Here is a 17,376-nt window from a genome sequence, read left to right on the forward strand (position 1 = left end):
GGTACTTGGAAACCTCTTGCACTGAAGTGTTGAGTTTTTAGCATGGTGTGAATTTCTCTGCTGTGCTGTGGGGGATCCTGGGTGCGATGGCTGGGAGGGGACGAGGTGACTGGAGGCTGATTCTGCTGCCATGGGGCTTCTTGTCCCTTTTTCCATCAATCTGAAGTTTCCTGTTTGACTTGGTCACTGGAGTTAACTCATCTCAGTACACCCAGACCTGCCCCGGCTATTCAGGGCTCCCTAATTGGGTGCTGATTGTGTGCGCAGCAGCAGCTGAGCAAGGGCTGTGTTCATCAAATAACCCAGGAGTTACATGTTTGCTTAAGGACCAGGAGCTTTTGCTGTGACACCTCTTGCTCACAGGTGTGAGCAAGAGTTTTTTTATAGACCCAGCCAGGCTGTGGATTATTTCCGGGCTGTGCTGCTGCAGCCAGGGCTGATTACACAGATACTGCCATGGTGCCTTGTCCGTGTTTGTGTTTGTGAACAGCAGGCTCTGCTGGGCTGCCTGCAGAGCATAAGGGCCAATGCAGTAGTTGCACATAAAGCAGGCACAGTGAATTTTCCCTGCCCCCAGTTGTACTTTTCCTGTAGGGACACCTTTGCAGGTGCCCTGTATGGAAGGAGCCAAGGCTCTGGGCCGGGTGGAGGGCTGCTGGGGTAGAACACTTGCAAGCAGCTAGGCTGGCTTGGTAAGGCTCGGCTTAGTCACTTCCTTTGGGAGCGGGGAGGATGCACCTCCTGTGTGGGAGCCCCACCTGAGCCTCCTGGTGCTGGGGAGAAATGTTGAGGTGCTCTCTGCTCACCAGGAATGGTCCTGGTGGGCTGGTGGGTCACACTCGGCGGAGAGCACGGGCTTTGCTTTGTCCGAGAGGAGCCAGGAAGGGCTGAGAGCTGAAACCGCGCCCAGCAAAGCCTGGGGCACAAACCGTGCTGGGGCTGTTCCCATCCCACAGCTGCTCCTGGAACCGCTCGCAGCAGTCACTTGGAGAGCCTCAGCCCACTTCCAGCACCTCGCCACGCTGCTGGGAAGCCGGGCTCGGGAGAAAATCGCCATCGCTGTGATCCCGTGGTGTCCTTTGTCACGAGCTGTCCGTCGGCTTCGAGAGGATCCCCTGCGTGCCTGACGCGGTGTGTCTGCGGCTTGTCCCTCGGATTCCCCGGCTCGGCCAGTCCTTACTCATCCCCTTGTTTGGAGGAGGGATTTCACAGCCCCTGCTGAGCCCCGTGAGGATATTTCTGGGCTGATGGAGCAGCAGAGCGGGAGCTGTGCATGACAGGGGCTGCCAGAGGCGTGCCCGAGCGGGGCCGGCTGCTCCCCTCCTGCAGCAGAGCCCAGAGGCACCTGTACAGCACCGAGGCGTGTCAGGAAACCTGATGCCTCACCTCTGCCAATGTGGAGGCGGAGGGAGGAGGGCCCAAAGACATGTCCCTTCACGCTCGCAACAGCTGAAAACAGAGAAGGAAACTCGCTAGAGCCTTTCCCAGCAGCGCAGGAAGCCTCCCTGCCCCGCTCTCACCTCAGCAGCCCTCCCGTACTCCACTACTCTGGGGGGGTGGCTGTCCCACACCCGCCGGGCGATGAACATCGCAAGGAGAAGAGGCTTTTACAGACAGGAGGTGAACAACACGCTCTGGGAGCTGCCCAGGAGATACACAAACCTGCACCCGCTGGGCTCCGGGGCCTACGGCTCCGTCTGGTGAGTGGGGTCCCGCTCGCAGCGCCCCGGGGCTGGGGGCGCTGGGAGTTCCGGCCCGGGGGGAATGAGGAGGCGCTTGGCAGAACCCCTCCATTAAGGAAGGACATTTGCATGAGGGATGGGGACAGGTTGTGTCCTGTCCAGCTGGACACTCGCTCGCCTGAAGAAAATGCCCCAGGGTGGGCAGAGAGGGGACAGGGCAGGGGTGCCGGGGCTGCCGAGCACCCCGGCACTGGGGTCGGGCAGGTTTTGAGCTGCTGTGGACTCTTGCTTGCTCTGGTAGCACAGGCAGGAGGCGGGGGAATACCTGGATGTCTGGAAGAGATTTGTCTGTGATTTGTGATTTCCAGAGGTGGGAGCTGGAACAGGGTGTCCTTGCTGCTCAGTCCCAGGCAGCTGAAGCAGATGGACAATGCAACCCCCACCCTGACACAGTTTCCAGTTTGAAATCATAAAGTGGATAGAAATTATCGCAAACCAGGATCAGTAACAGACAGGACTTCCTTCATGGCTGATGATAAACCCCAGCCTACAAGAGAGCAGCAGGAGCTGCTGTTAATTATTCAACCAGGCAAAGGTGCCTGAAGCAAGAGCAAGCACAAGGCAGAAATTGCTGGGTTTGCACTGATGAGCCAGAGATGGGCAACCCTGAAAGGTTAAATATGAAACAGTCCATTGATAGTATCTGAACAGAGCCCTTATTTCATAACATGCTGAGCTAAAAATAAATGAAAAAAAAAAAAAAGGTGTGTCTGTTTTCATAGGTGTTGGGCAAAGTCTGGCCTGCCACTGGCACTAATCCTGAAACCCTGGTGTCCAGGTTTTGTCCTTTTCCTCCAGCTTCCAATTTACAGAGGGGCACTCACTTGGCTGCCCACATGTGTTTATACCTCTTAGATTCTTAAGTAAGTCCTGCAAAATCAGGCAGGATTAGACTTGACTTTTAATTTATATTTGTACAGTGTTCTCTGATTTTTATCACAGAGAAAATCAGGAAGAAAAATAAAGACAAAAAAAAAAAAAGAGAGAAATCCTTTCAAGTTTCCTTGCCTAGCCGAAAAAAACCAAACATCAAAAGAAATCTTTCCTGGTCCCTGTAAAACTCTGGAGCTCTCAAGAAGGGAGGTTGAAGCAGCCCGGGTGTGGACGGTGGTTTTGAATGGACAGAGCTCAGCAGGGAGGGCTCGATGCTGATTGCTGTACAAAGCTGAGGCAGAAATGTGGAGTTAGGATTTGCTGTCCTCTGCTGGGAATTGCTGGGAAATTTTCCTATTGCAGCGTTCTGCAGCAGCGGCTTTTACACCTTCTTGAGCAGCTGAGAAATCTTTTTTTTCATGTTCGCCTCTTGAGAGGGGTCAGGGAAGGGCTGAGATATCTCTGGAAAACACCACTGAGAACCCTGAATTTCAGCTCTCTGAGGACCTCCCTTCCCTCCTTGGCAATCTGAGCAAGGAGCCTCCAGAGGGAGAGGAGCTGTCACAGGATTGCTCTGTCCAGTTGCAAACAGCCAACGTGACCAGCAGGAACAACACAGCAAAATAATGCCTGCAGCAATGGCTGCTGTACCAGGTTTTCATCAGCTCCAGAGAAGAGTCTCATGTCAGCCAGACCTGCTCTTACACAGAAGCAAATATGTAATCAAGGATTCTGAACACAGCAGGATTAATTGCAGCAGCAATTTCAACATGTGACATCCACAGTCTTTGCTCCAGAATACAGTGAAGGCAGCTGGCCTGCCCTAAAATACAACACCCTCCAAGCAGATGGCAAAGCAGAAATTGCCATATCTTTATTCCCTTATCTCCATGCATTAAGGAAGGAGAAGGCAGAGTTAGAACTAATTCTGACCTTCAACCATCTGTGTTTCCCTCTTCTCTCAGCTCTGTTACCTCCAGCTCATTTCTGCAGGTTGAAGGGAATAAAGATGAGCCACTTGTGCTTTTCTTGGTGTCCCACCTCATCCCCTAAAGAGCACAGGCTGCCCAAAGCCACACAGGGCTCTGTGTGCAGAGCTCCACTGAGCTCCTCAAAGGACCTTTCTCTGCTGTCCTTCTGCAAGCACAGGAACCAACTCTTCTCTAGGAGGTGACCTGTGGGGTTGCAGAATCTGTTCAAACATTCTACTGACACCAGAATGGTTTTTTCTTTGCCTGCTGCAGTTCAGCCATAGACAAGAAGACGGGGGAGAAAGTGGCCATCAAGAAGCTGTGCCGCCCGTTCCAGTCAGAGATCTTTGCCAAGAGAGCCTACAGAGAGCTGATGCTGCTGAAGCACATGCAGCATGACAACGTGAGTGCTCATTTCTCCTCTTCCTGCTGACACAAGAGGTGTTTCCTTGCCACCTTTTGGTGGCATCACCTGTGTTTTAATTGACATTTGGTATGGGCAGGCTGTCTCAGGGTTTACCTGTGACCTGTTTGCTGTGCCCAGGATGGAGCAGGTGTGTAATGGGTGAGCCCAGGTGTTAGTAAGAGGGAAAACATTTATGCAGCATCAGTGAGGAGGCCCTGGGTTCCTCAGATGGAATTTTCTGTGTTCACCCACTTGCATGTGCCAGTGGAGAGCTGATGAGTGCCATGTGCACAGCAGTTGTTTTCCAGATTTAAATGTGGGCTTCTCTCCTTCCTCAGGTCATTGGGCTGCTTGATGTCTTCACCTCCACTGCCTCCTACCAGGGGTTCCAGGACTTGTAAGTCTGGACTTGTTTGCTCTGTGTAGATTTCATTATTTTCCAAGACAGCTGTGTCTTAGCAGCAGCATAACAGAGAGGGTTGGGGTGCAAAGGGACCAGACTAGAATCCAGGCATCCCCAAATAATGCAGAGAACCAAGAGCACACCTCAGCTGCCATGGCTGACACACCCAGAACACGTAAACAGATCCCACCCTGCTCCCAGCTGGGACACCACAGCAGCACAGACCAAGCTGTGCAATGAGGATGTGTTACATTCCATGGTGCATCACACAGAGGGTGACCCATGCTGAGCTAAGGGGCTGCACTCAGAATGGGAATAGTATTGTTCAAGAAGCCTCAGGGCAATTAAACTTAGAATTTGGAAGATCTGTCCTTCTCTTGACTCTGGCTCTTGTCAATTGATTTTTTGGCATTTTCCCTCCGTGTTCATGATCACATTGGACAAGTCCTTTTTCCTTCCCCATCACTGCAGATGAGCAGTGTGCCTGGCTTTGGGGTTTGGCTGATGGCTGAGGTTAGCAGCCTGCAGGAATAGCATGTGAAGGTTCTCAGAGCAGTTCCTGCAGGAAGACCATCAATTCATTAGCAGCCTCAGCAGGCAGCTACTGAAGGAAGCTGCATGTTGTCTTCTGAGGCAGGGCTGGAGAACTCTACAATGACAAATTTGGGAGCCAATGCAGCTGCTGTGCTGTGTGAGATGTTTCAGCTCCTGGGTGGTGAAAGCCTGTCCAAAATTGAACTTCACTTGAGGTCTAAACTAATTCAGGATCCTGAAGATCCTTGTTCTTACTTGATATCAGCAATTTGATTTCCAAGGAGGAGAAAGAGCAATTTTCAGAACAGGTTGAAATTCCAACTCCTCTGCAGGATGTGCTAGTTAGCCAGGAACAGTCACAACAACTCATCTTCCTTACACAGCCAGAAAAACCAAACCAAGTGAGAACAAGGCTAGCCTGGTCCCCTGCATTTTTCTTCCAGACTCAGGGCCTTGTCTTACTGCCTTTTAGCTACCTGGTGATGCCATACATGCGGACAGATTTACAAAAGATCATGGGACATGAATTCAGTGATGAAAAGATCCAGTACCTGGTCTACCAAATGCTGAAAGGGCTGAAGGTAGGTGGGTCTGGAGGAGTTTAGTGACTCCCTGTGTCTCCTCTGCGTGTCACCTCTGGGTTGACCCTAACTAAACTCCCCTCCAGTACTGTACAGGAGGATGTGGGGAGTTTATGGCGTCCCCTCAGAACAGGAATTGGCTGTTGAACCATTCCTGGTCCAGCACACATCAATAAAATGAGTGTTTGCTTACATCAGGTATCAAAGTAATCAGCAGCCACAGGCCTTGGGATGGTTTCTCCAGGGCAGCACTTGCTTCTCTCTCTGCCTTGCCCAAACCCTCAGCACAACTCTGCATAGAGAGGGAGAGACTGGCAGCAGCAGGAGCTCCTTGAACCTGTCACAGAGGCTCCCAGGGGAGAGGACAGAGGGGATGATTTCCTATTCAGGAGCATAAGGGAGGAATATTTTTCTGTAACTGGCTTTGAGGGAGCTGACAGCAATCCTTGCAAACTCTGGGATGTAGAGACAGAGTTTTCCAGCCGTCCTCTCATACCCTTCACCTGGAGTCACATCAGTGGCTTACAGGCATCAATGGGATCACCTCAATCACACCTCTCCCCAGGTCTGCTACCTCGAGTTTAAATAAAGGGGGTAAGAACACATAGACTGGTATGCTAAAAACTCTGAAGTCAGTTTTGCAATTTTATGGTTTTGGGCTGAGATTATTTTTTTAACACCCAGAATAACCATGTTGTCATGTCATCTGCTGTAACCTTGATAACTTTGATAGTTTGAAGCTGTTGTACTTGCTCTGAGGAGCTATTGCTTCATCCCTCCTCTTCTGCTCTGTGCATCTTCTTCAGACTGGCAATAGCACTGTAAATACTGTCAGTAATTTGGGGCAGAAATGTCTTTTCAAACTGCTGCCCTAGGGACCAGGGACCTGTAGAAGGCTGCAGAGTTTGTTCTCAGCAAGTTCTTGTTTGTAGCTCTGGTTTGTTTGCTGGAGAACAGAAAATTTTGTCTGCTGGTGATCACATTGTGGCTCCTCTTTTTATTGCAGTATATTCATTCAGCTGGCATCGTCCACAGGGTAAGTTCATGTGTGCTCTTATTCTGATTTTTGTCTGAGAAACACAGCATAGTCATAAAGTTAACAAATTCCTAACCATCCTTTCATTAATAGCACTGTCTGCTCTAATTTCCATCCTGTCTGCTCTCTTTTCCATCCTACCAAAACCCCATTTATATTTGGATTACTAATTCCTGCAGCATTTTGAGAAAATGCTGTATTTTCTGATGAGCTGAGAAGCATTTTATGATGCTTTTTGAATTAAAACTGTTTCAGAAAAGAATAAAATAGTAATCTAATATAGCAGGCATGGTGTTTATTCAGTCATTTACTGATTTGATATTGAACCTGGGGTGTTATGGGACCCCATCAAGAGGAACTTGTGTTGATGTATTGCAGTTGAAACATCCAATTCTTCTGCTCCTGTCTGTTGCAGGACCTGAAGCCAAGTAACCTGGCTGTGAATGAGGACTGCCAGCTGAAGGTAGGTGGCAAAGCAGCACTTTGCAGCACATGAGCTCCTGGAGGAACTGCTCTGCCAGCAGGAAATTGGCACTGTCACGTTTCCCCTTTCCTCCTGAGCCTCCATTCCAGGCGTTGTGTTCCTTGGCAGATGCAGCAGTGGGAAATGCTCCCCTGCTGATGTCACTTGCTGAATCAGGACACAAGACCTCAAATGAGCCTTCTGTCACTGTAATCCTCGTGGATGGCAGTGTGTAATGACTTCCTGGAGAAATTCAGCACTGCTGAGCAATACCTGCAGCAGGTGAATGGTCCCCGAAGGGTAGCTGCATTCAGCTGCAGTTGCCCTTTGGTTCTCATGGACACTGTGGTTGTCATTCCAGACAAAGTCATTTCAGGGTTGCTCTGAAGGTTTGCTTGCTGCTGGCTGCTGTGGTGCTCTAGCATGCATTTCTGTAATGTATATTTCAGGGAGTGGCTCTGCTGCCCATAAAGGTTGGGTCAAGCTTGTTCATCTTCAGCATTGAGGGAGAGGCCAAGCTGTGTCACCTGCAAGGTGTCCTTATAGGAAAGGGTGAGTTGTGGTGACCTGGGAGCACGCCTTCACCACCAGGTCACAGACCAACTCCAATAAAGCACATTGAGTAAAACTTAAGCTTCAAGAAAGGCAGTGACCTTCCAGGGAGCACAAAGCACTGATCCTTTCAGAAGGGTCTTTTTGTGACAACATGGTTTGCAGCTGGCTTTTAATTTACAGTGGAATTAAGATATGTAAATTCTGTGAACCATTCCATGGGTATTTGTGGTGTAGTTGGAGCTTTGTTATTACCTGATTGGAGCTACTCCATTTTCTCTTAGAAGCCGAGTCTCACTTGCCCATAGGATTTCTCTTTTCTCTCCTGCCCTCCCTTCTCCTTATTCTTCCTTTGGCACTGCAGATCCTGGATTTTGGCTTGGCCAGGCAGGCTGATGCTGAGATGACTGGCTACGTGGTGACACGGTGGTACAGAGCCCCAGAGGTCATCCTGAACTGGATGCATTACAACCAGACAGGTGAGCAGCCCTGCCCAGCCTGTGACTCCCTGGTGATGAGCTGGGGGATCCTGCTGGCTTAAATCTCACTGAATAGTCCAGTTGTTTTTCCTCCTTTTCATCATCAGTGTTCCCTGGAGCAGAGCAGGTCTCAGAGGTGTTGCACAACTCCCAGAGCTGCTGCTTGCAGGAAATTATGAAAGCTGAGATTTTAGCAGCAGAGAAAGAACAGAGGAGGGTGGGAGTGAAAATTGAATCAGTGTTTGCTGCAAGCAACAGCAAAAGTGACAGCCTCAGCAACCACTGCTCCCTTTCTAATTTTTGTTTTTAATTTTCTTTTCTTCCTTTCCCCCCTCCCCTTTTTCTCTCTGAACAGTGGATATCTGGTCTATTGGCTGTATCATGGCAGAAATGCTGACTGGGAAAACACTCTTTAAAGGAAAAGACTGTATCCTTTCAAGCTAAACCTTTTGCCTCAGCAGAGAAATAATTCTTAGTGTGTGTGGAAGGGTTTTTATGAATGAGGTTACTGAGAAAAACAGGTGTCAGACTGGTTTATCAGGAGGTAATCACAAGGACCAATCTTTTTGGCGAGGAAAACAGAAGGGGACCTCAGAAATGCACCTCTGTGGTGGCATGGTTCTTCATCGGCTGTTCAAGCTTGTGTGGCCATAGCTCCATTCCCAAAGCTTTGCACATCCTTCCAAGCCCATGGATGTGTGTCCTGGCATGGTTGTGCCAGAAAAATGATCTTGATGGAAATGTCATTCCAGGAAGAAAGGCTTGGAGCTCTTTTTGCCCGTCTAATGAATCTCTACTTGTGTGACTGTGGTGGGTTGGTATCATGAGCTAATCATACTCCTGCAGGCTGAGCTGGGGTGGGGGTTTGCTCCTCAAAGGTGATCTTTAACACAGCTTGCCAGACCTGGATCAACTGACCCAGATCCTGAAAGTAACGGGGCATCCAGGAGAGGACTTCTTGGAGAAGCTGGAGGACAAAGCGGTAAGGAGGCTCCTGTGGATTTGGGTCCTGCTGGCAGAGGTGTCAGGGGGTGAGGTTGACTTGTGTTTGGCATGGGAGAGGTGCTGCCTCTGCAGCAGCAGGGAAATGTCCTTTTCCCCAGGCAAGGAAGGCATTTCTCTGTGCTGATGGCACATCTGATGGACTTGCTGCTGTGTTGGGAATGGCTGTGTTTGGCAGGGCCTCCCGAATCACCAATCTTCTCTGTTCTCCTGCTTGGCTCTTAAAACAGAAGGATTTCTCTGTTTTGACCAATAAAAACAGTTCCTTGTGAACTGTTTGCTGAAATGGGACATGTGGGATGCTTTGCTCTTCTCTTCATTTGCTAAGACTGAGAGCTGTATTTCACACCTGTCCACGTGCAGTAACTGTGCTTTCCTTGCTCTTTCAGGCAAAGAGTTATATCAAGTCCCTTCCTAAAATCCCCAAGAAGGACTTGTCTGTGCTTTTCCCTAAAGCAAATCCTCTGGGTAAGTAATCTCCAGCATTTCTCATGAGTTTTCACAGCTGGAAAGGAGGCAAGCTGACTGCCACAGCCTCAACTTTATTTCTCCTTCTCATAATTTATTGCTACTTTTTTCCCTTGCAGTTTGTGCCCTTCCTCAGGGAAAATATACATCAGTTAAAAGCAGAATTATCTTTTATTGGCATTACAATGGTGATGTTCTGCTGTTCTTGGCCATTTACTACTTTAAAAAAAAATTAATAAGTACAGTGTAGAACCTGGATCTAGCAATATTTAACAGACAGCTGCTGTGAAATTTTCAGGGTAAAAATTAATCTCTTAGAAAGAGCTCTCTTCCCAGGTAGGTTAGAGGTGAAAGCAAGCAAAACTCTTCTAGAAACTGAATGGAAGAAAGTCTTGAAATGTTAAAACCAAGTGGGAATGAGGCTGACAGACCAGTCAGCATCTGAGTTTCCTGCCCTCCTCTTTACCAGGGATCTATAGGTTTCTATACAGATACTCATGTTAAGACTCCTTTGAGATGCAGGGCTCTGAATGAAAGCAAATTATTAGACCTGAGAAATATCTTGAGGTTCCTGGCTTACTCCTCATGTTTCTGCAGCCCAATCTGTGCAGCAAGGCTTATTCAGGTCTAATTTGTTATTTCTGCACAATTTAACTTCTGTTAGTAAGAGCTCCCTGAGGCTCTTGTTGGGCAGACTTTGCATCTCCACTGGTGGGAGCCCCTCGCTGCCCTGGCCAGGTTGAGGATTCTCTTCATTGTTCAGGTGTGGAGGTGAAACACTGGAAATAGCAGTGCCACACTGGCAGGGCTCATGCACAGGCTGCCTGTGCTCCCCTGCACCTTGCCTAGCCCTGTTCCCTTCCTCCACAGCTGTGGACCTGCTTGACAAGATGTTGCAGCTGGATGTGGAAAAGCGCCTCACAGCAACACAGGCCTTGGCTCACCCCTACTTCGACCAGTTCCGAGACATCGAGGAGGAGACAGAGGCACAACACTCCTATGATGATTCTCTGGAACATGAAAAGCTTTCCATAGAGGAGTGGAAAAGTAAGAACTTGATTTTCTTTGAGGTTCCTGTCTAGCATGGGACCCTCCTACCCCTCTTTCTTTCCTGTACAGATGCTGAGTAAAGCTGTGATTGCCTGCTGATGCCTCAATGGTAGGGCTCAGATCTCTTGCTTTTATCCATTCAGCAAAGATCCCTCCAGCTCTCCAGGCAGACTTTTTTGTCTCTCTCCTTTGTCTCTTTCAGCTGCCACTGAATGCCTTTTCCTGCACATCCAACACTCCAACTTTTATTTGTGTCCTCTAAAATCACACATTAATGGTTATTTTGTTCTGCTTTTCAAGAGCACATTTACAAGGAGATCTTGACCTTCAGTCCCATTGCTCGGAAGGATTCAAAGAAGAGAAGTGGGATGTCCTTATAGCGACGGGTGCAGCTGTGGCTGGGACTCAGTTCTCCCTGATGACATCACATTCATTCCACACTGTGCTGCTGGTGGCCTGTGGGACCTCTCTCTATGTGCCAGCACAAGGATGACACCGTGCTGTGGGCACTGGACTTTGTTCTTCTAAAGGGGAAGCACCCCAGACAGTTTTCGACATAAAAGACAAATATATTCTTGTTGAAACTTTGAGAGAATTTGACCTGTTGTTTCCTTTTTTTTTCCCCTGTATTTGTCCACTTGAGAGAGGAGGAATTTCATTCTTTCTCATTAGTCTTTTCAAGCACAGAGTTTAGTATATTAATTATGGATGCCCTTCCCTGAGCAGTCACAGAGCACCCAGCAGAGCAAGGCTGCTGGGACAGTGTCAGCTCCAGGGCACCAAGGGATCAGCTTGTGTTCAGAGCAGCTACAAACTCATCCTCTCATCCTATACACACAATTCTGCTCAGCTGCTTCCCCTCCAAAGAGCCACTGCCTCCTTTTTTTTTTTTTTTTTTTTTTTCTCCCTGCTTATTTAATTCCCTGGGATTTGATCAGTGCTGTCTCCTCCTCACAGCAGGCAGCAAACTCACCCTGGGAATTCAAGGCCACTTCCACAGTGACAGACTGGGAGTCCCAGGCAGCTGCACAAATGGCTTTGAATATGGATCTGCAGGACATTTTCCAGCCTGTGCTGAAACTGGAGTATCTGCAGATCCACAGCTTATCAATACAGTCACTTGATATTGCAGGCACAGCTGCTTGTTGTGATAACACCTTTGGACTGCAACACCTTCTTCCCCAGGGTAATCAGGCAAGCTCAGGCAATCATTCCAAAGTCCATCCCAAGGGATATGCACCAAGTGCCTGCTCTGTATCAGAGCTCAGAGCACAGAGTCCCCAGGACTAGAGAAAAGTATTTGACCTCAATAATACATACAGTAATTTTAAACTCCCCCCCGCCCCTTCTATTAGCTGCTGACTTATTTTGGTTTGGTTTAGCCAGGTTGTTTGTTTTCAGTACTCTCTGATTTTCTTCTTAAGTAATGTTCAGTTTTGCTGTACAGACTACAAGTAAGGAAAAACTACAACATTTCCAGAATTTTCTGATCTCTCTTCTCCACTGGGAACTGGACAGTGATGTCATGTTGCTTGGCTGCCTCCCTGCTGCAGCTCATGGCATGCAGCACTGGGGATAACCCTGCAGTGACTGCAGCTTTTTGATAGGATGGTGTGGATGTTTGCCTGCTGCAGCTGCACACATGGTCCATGGTGATAAGGTGAGGTTTCTCTTGGCTCATATCTGTCTGGGTCATGTACAAGGCCTTTGCTCCAGTCCTCTCTTAGGTAAGGACAGAACTGTTGTGATGTGTCCTCAATTCCCTGGAAGTTCAATGTTTTCTTATGCAGAATGTAATCTCTAAAGTCAAAGTCATCTGTTAAGGCCAGATTCAGACAGAATGTATGAACCACTAAATGGGAATGCTGGGTATTTTTTAATCATCTTGCCCTCCTTCAAAAGGGGAGAGGTAGACCTGAAGAGTCTTCTGTCTCAGTAATGATGGCTGAGGGAGAAAACATCTTCACAACAAAGGAATGTACGGAGCAGTCTGCTGGTAGTTGAAAAGGGACTTGGATAGTTGTAAAGAACAATTTAAAATGCCCTTTGGGAATTGTCTGTCTGAGCAGAGGACAAGCATGAAGAGGCACTGGGGACATGTGATACAAATAGATGTGTGAAGAACAATTGTGAGCATAGCCAAGTGGGGTACGCAGATTCTGCAAACACCAGCCTCACTTGTTTTAGGGATTGCACAAAGGCTCTTCAGCATCAATCTTTCTGCTGAGTATACACCCAGTTCCAGGGACTGGGTTTCTCAGTAGGTTTACACTTACCCTGAATGCTCTGAAATTGCAAGAGCAATCCCAACAGCTGCTGTGTGGGCTCCATGCTCTGGTTTCATTCATTCACCCACCAACCCCATACAGTGACAGAACACTGTGCAGGATTACCCAATACCCCAACAAATGTGGGGAGCAGGTGCTCTGTAAGCCCAGGAACCCTGAAGGTGTATGTATATTTGGTTTTTTGTGGTATGTATCATCCAAGAACTCAAAATAGACAGTAGAAAATGAAGCAGATTGGTAGTGGAGAGAGTCTCTGTACAGAGCAACCATCCCAGTGCTGCTGTGGCATCTGAGGACGTGTTTCAATGAACAGCAATGAGCCAGGAGAAGGGAGAGGTGAGGGGAAATCCTATTGACATTTCCTGAAAGGAGTTTGAAAAACACCTGCTTGACAGAGGCAGTGACTCAGGCCAAGGCTGGGATCCTCCAGAATCAGCACCAGAACCGAGAGGGGGTGTGTGACCCTGCCAGACACTGTGAGTCAAAGCAGAAATTACCTCATGCAGAGGTGCAGGCAGTGCCTGCTCGATGACTCACACTGACACATCATTCATGGACATTCCTTTCATTACAAGTATAGTTTACATGCTTAAAAACACAAAACCAAGTGATAAAAATCCCTCAACCATTAAGTGGTTGAAAATTCGGTAAATCAGGCCAGCCAAAAATATGTTTGCCATTTGTATTAAGTTTCTATGATATAAATTTACAAAGATATATGGATGGAATTTTTGTGCCTGTCTCAGATAACTTACAGATGTCTAACTTGGAATACTATTTATTTGCTATTCTTACATTCATTTCTGACTTAGAAGCATCTTTTTTTAATTTGGAAAATAAAGCCTTCAGAAACAATCTTCCTCTGTAAGTTTGACAGTTAAATAGGTCTGTGAAGTTGCAACTTTATGGGGCCTATTTGTTAGGTACTTGCACATGTAAGTGGGAAAAAAAAGCAGATGAAGGAATAATTATTTTTTTATTAAGAGATGCCACAAAATTAGAGTTTTTTTTAAGAGAGATAATAATAGCTGTGTTTTAGATACCACCTAGAAACCTTTCAATGTACAACTTTAAAAATTTCCACAGCCTCTATAAGGAAACTACTTATTTTATCCTGTAGGAAAAAGACAGATTATCTATTTTTATATTTAACATTTTCACATTCTAGGTAGCAAACTAAACGAATAATGTTCATGTTTTAGGTATGTGACAATGGGAAAGAAGAAAAACATAGAAAATTATAAACATGTCTGAGAACTCCAGTGAGATTCTGTACAAAGGATGGTAGTACCTTTTCATATTCCCATGTCTTGCTGTTGCCTGAGCAACCAGGGAAAGCGTTCCTAATCATCTGCATTTTTCCTGTATCGTGGGTCAGCAGAGTGTTGGCTGGAAACGTGATTATGGCTGTTTTTCTTTTCACAGCTGAGAGAAACAAGACACAAAAGATTGAATGAAGATCAGAATAGCCACTACTAATTTGCTTTCCCCCAAAAAGGATGGGCACTCCCTGCACTAATTGTACTTAGCATGGAACCATTCAGGTTGGAAAAGGTCATTAAGATCGAGTCCAAATCTACACTGAAAATGTCACAGTTTCCAGGTGAATGTGGTTTAGGGGATGTTTTGCCTGATTTCTCTCTACAAGGCCATTTTCTGAGCACATGAGCTTACACAGCTTTTAACGTGATGTTCAGCTGGTGCTGGCTCACAGCTGATTCAGGCAGCTCTCCTTTTCTGTTGGAATGCACTCCATTAAATAACACTGAAGGGTTGGTATATTTGCAACCCTCATTGATTTGCTGTTACATGAAAGTGAGTTAACTTCTTTTAGCCAGGCTTGGCTGGAAAAATAAAAATTCTCCTGCCATAAACCATAATTTCAGATCTGTCTTTAGAACACTTCAACTGAAAAAAAAAGTTTTAAAATTAGAGGACATTGGGATTAAAAAAATAATAGCCACTGAGGTGGTAATGTTGGGTACTTGTGTAACCTCTCTGATGTGAGTGAGGCTGAAGAGGGTTATAAATATGGATATAAAATTCCATTTATATATGCCATATATAAATGGCAACTGAGGCTTATCACTTTTGAGGTATCAGGTTTTAACCTTTAATGAACAAGGGACTTGTTTAGCAATTGCTCTGATTTCAGCAATTCTTTAGAAAACAGCAGCAGAACAAACAGCCAAAGAGAGATACAAACATAAGTCAGTTTCGAGGCTCAATAAATCAACAAAGAAAAAGGTCAGCTCTCAATTCTAACTGGTACTTCTCTTCCCTTTTTAAGTATGTCTTATATGCTTGAATAAACATGGAGAAAATTGTAATATGAATGAAGGTGCCTGACTCTGTTTGAGGTGTCTTGGCTGCTGCTTTCATTTGAAGCAACTAATTTTGCACTTGCACCCTTTAAAAACTGGGACAGCAAAGAAATTGAATTAAGCTGTGCCTCTGGGATTTGAGAGAAGTTCAGAATGTTTTTTCAAATAACATGTTAGTTCTACAGCTTTGATACAAAACAAAATGATGAATAGCTTGTTTTGATGTTGTAACACATGGCCCTCAGTCATCAGAGATGTCTGGACATCTCTGTGCACAAATCATCCCACTAATAGTGAACCTAATGTGATTCTAATAAGCTAATTCCAGTGCAAATTTAAGAGTATAAAGTTTCAAAACTGGGGTAAAAAAATAAAGAGTTTGTAAAGGTGGTCATATTAAAAAAAAAGATAAAGTAAAACCCAGTTAAAATTCCAATATAAAGGAAAATTACAGAATGGGCTGGGCTGGAAGGGACAAACATCTGTCTGCAGTCCCCTGCTGTGGGACACCTTTCACTAGAGCAGGTCACTCAGAGCTCCATCCAACCTAACCCTGAACAATTCCAGGAATGTGGCAGCCACAGCTTCCCTGGACAACCTGTTCCAGTGCCTCACCAGCATCACAGGGAAGGATTTTTTTCCTATTACTCAACCTAAACCTCCTCTGTTTTAGTTTGAAACCATTCCCCCTTGCCCTGTCCTTCCATGCTCGTGGAAAAGTCTCTCCTCATCCTTACTGCAGGCTCCTTTCAGGTACTGAAGGGCTGCAATTAGGTCACCCCAAAGCTTCTTTTCCAGGCTGAACAAACCCAGTTCTCTCAGCCTCTGAAGTCGTTCATCAATTATTGAAATTATTTTATTTACTGTTTAACCAGGAAGCAAATGCAGCTATAGGTTGTTTTAGGGTTTGTTTTATCCTTCATGGTTAGGACCATACTGTTATACAGCTGTTCTTTTGAGGGTGAGATCCTTTGTAAATCAATGAGAGTATTGGGACTTTATTTTGAAATCCTTGATGTTATTTTTCATGCAAGACAAGAATAGTTCATTATTTATTTTCAAGTTTTGATGTGTAAATAGCAGACCTGTAAAAAAGTAAAACCCATATATACACAGTATATATTTCAAAGGTGGGATGTAAAGACTGTTCAGCAGTAAGTAACACATTTCCCTTTGCTTTTAAAGCTGCAGCAAGCTCTGGTCCAACCTGAGTTCTTTGCAAAACAGACTGTCACACACTAGATGCTCTCAGATTCCATGGTTAACATACGTTAAGAGACAAAAGATCTCCAGTTGGACCGTAAATGAGGGAAAACAACATTCTTTGCTTCCTTCTAAAACAGTTAATTCTATAAATTCAGATGGTGATATTATGCAATACTCTGCACAGAGTGGGAGGCAGAACACACATATGCTCAAGTATGTGGCATGCTCTATAAAAAGTAAGTGTGGGAGCCTCTGCAATTCCTATCTCAATTCTTATCTCAGTTGCTAACTTAACTTCTTCCTTGTTCAAATCCCCTCGGTCCCTCTCTCACTGTCACTCCAGCCTGTCACACTTCTGCATGTGAAGAGGCCATCTGGACCTGAAATATTGGCCTACAAAATAAATAGAGGCTCTTGCTATTTACATTGTTTTATGTTGCTTGTTTAGACTAACTGTGGCAGGCCAAGGTTCTCTGGGAGTGTAGCCGGGATGGACTCTGACCATGCTTCGGGGTGTTTCCTGGGACCCCACGCCTCCTGCAAAAAAAAAAAACATGGGCTGAAAAACGAAGATACCCCAAACGAGCCTGGGACAAAACCCCCACCTCATTTCCCGTGGCCTGACGGCTCACAGCTGTGGGGTACCGGCCTGGGATGGGCCCACACGGCTGTACCCGAGCTCCCAAACCCCAACCCGCGATGATGCGGGGGCAGGCACGGCGCGCTCCGGCCGCCGGGAGGCCGCGGCTCCCCGGTGCTGCCTCGTCAGCCACGGAGGGGGGACGCGGGCAGCAGCGACCCCCGCCTCAGCCATGAGGGCAGCGCGGAGGGACCCCCCGCCCTCCCGCCACCAGCAGCCCCCGGGGGCCTCCCGCTCGGCGCGGCCCGGGTGTGGGAAGGCACCGGGGAGGGGCGGGCGGTGCCTGCCCGCGGGGGGAGCGGAGCGCGGAGCCCCCTCCCCCGCCTGGCCGCTGGCTGCCGCCTCTCCCCGCGGCTCG

General features: G+C 47.0%; 1 protein-coding gene across 1 annotated transcript; it reads left to right on the plus strand.

Annotated features, from left to right (window-relative positions):
* Positions 1 to 95: 95 nt before the first annotated feature.
* MAPK13 (mitogen-activated protein kinase 13) lies at positions 96 to 11,155 on the plus strand. Its single transcript, XM_063177859.1, has 12 exons — positions 96 to 1,700; positions 3,860 to 3,989; positions 4,331 to 4,389; positions 5,402 to 5,510; positions 6,517 to 6,546; positions 6,962 to 7,009; positions 7,926 to 8,040; positions 8,396 to 8,467; positions 8,943 to 9,022; positions 9,432 to 9,510; positions 10,381 to 10,557; positions 10,861 to 11,155. The coding sequence occupies exons 1-12, from the start codon at positions 1,582 to 1,584 to the stop codon at positions 10,938 to 10,940; spliced, it is 1,098 nt and encodes a 365-aa protein (XP_063033929.1). The 5' UTR covers positions 96 to 1,581; the 3' UTR covers positions 10,941 to 11,155.
* The last annotated feature ends 6,221 nt before the right edge of the window (positions 11,156 to 17,376 follow it).

Source organism: Melospiza melodia, chromosome 28 (genome assembly GCF_035770615.1).
Source record: "Melospiza melodia melodia isolate bMelMel2 chromosome 28, bMelMel2.pri, whole genome shotgun sequence".
NCBI classification, from domain to species: Eukaryota; Metazoa; Chordata; class Aves; order Passeriformes; family Passerellidae; genus Melospiza; species Melospiza melodia.

Coding starts and splice junctions, on each gene's coding strand:
- MAPK13 (XM_063177859.1), top strand. CDS start 1,582: ATGAACATCGCAAGGAGAAGAGGCTTTTACAGACAGGAGGTGAACAAC. Junction 5,511..6,516: donor AAATGCTGAAAGGGCTGAAG/GTAGGTGGGTCT, acceptor TTTTTATTGCAG/TATATTCATTCAGCTGGCAT. Junction 8,041..8,395: donor GATGCATTACAACCAGACAG/GTGAGCAGCCCT, acceptor CTCTCTGAACAG/TGGATATCTGGTCTATTGGC.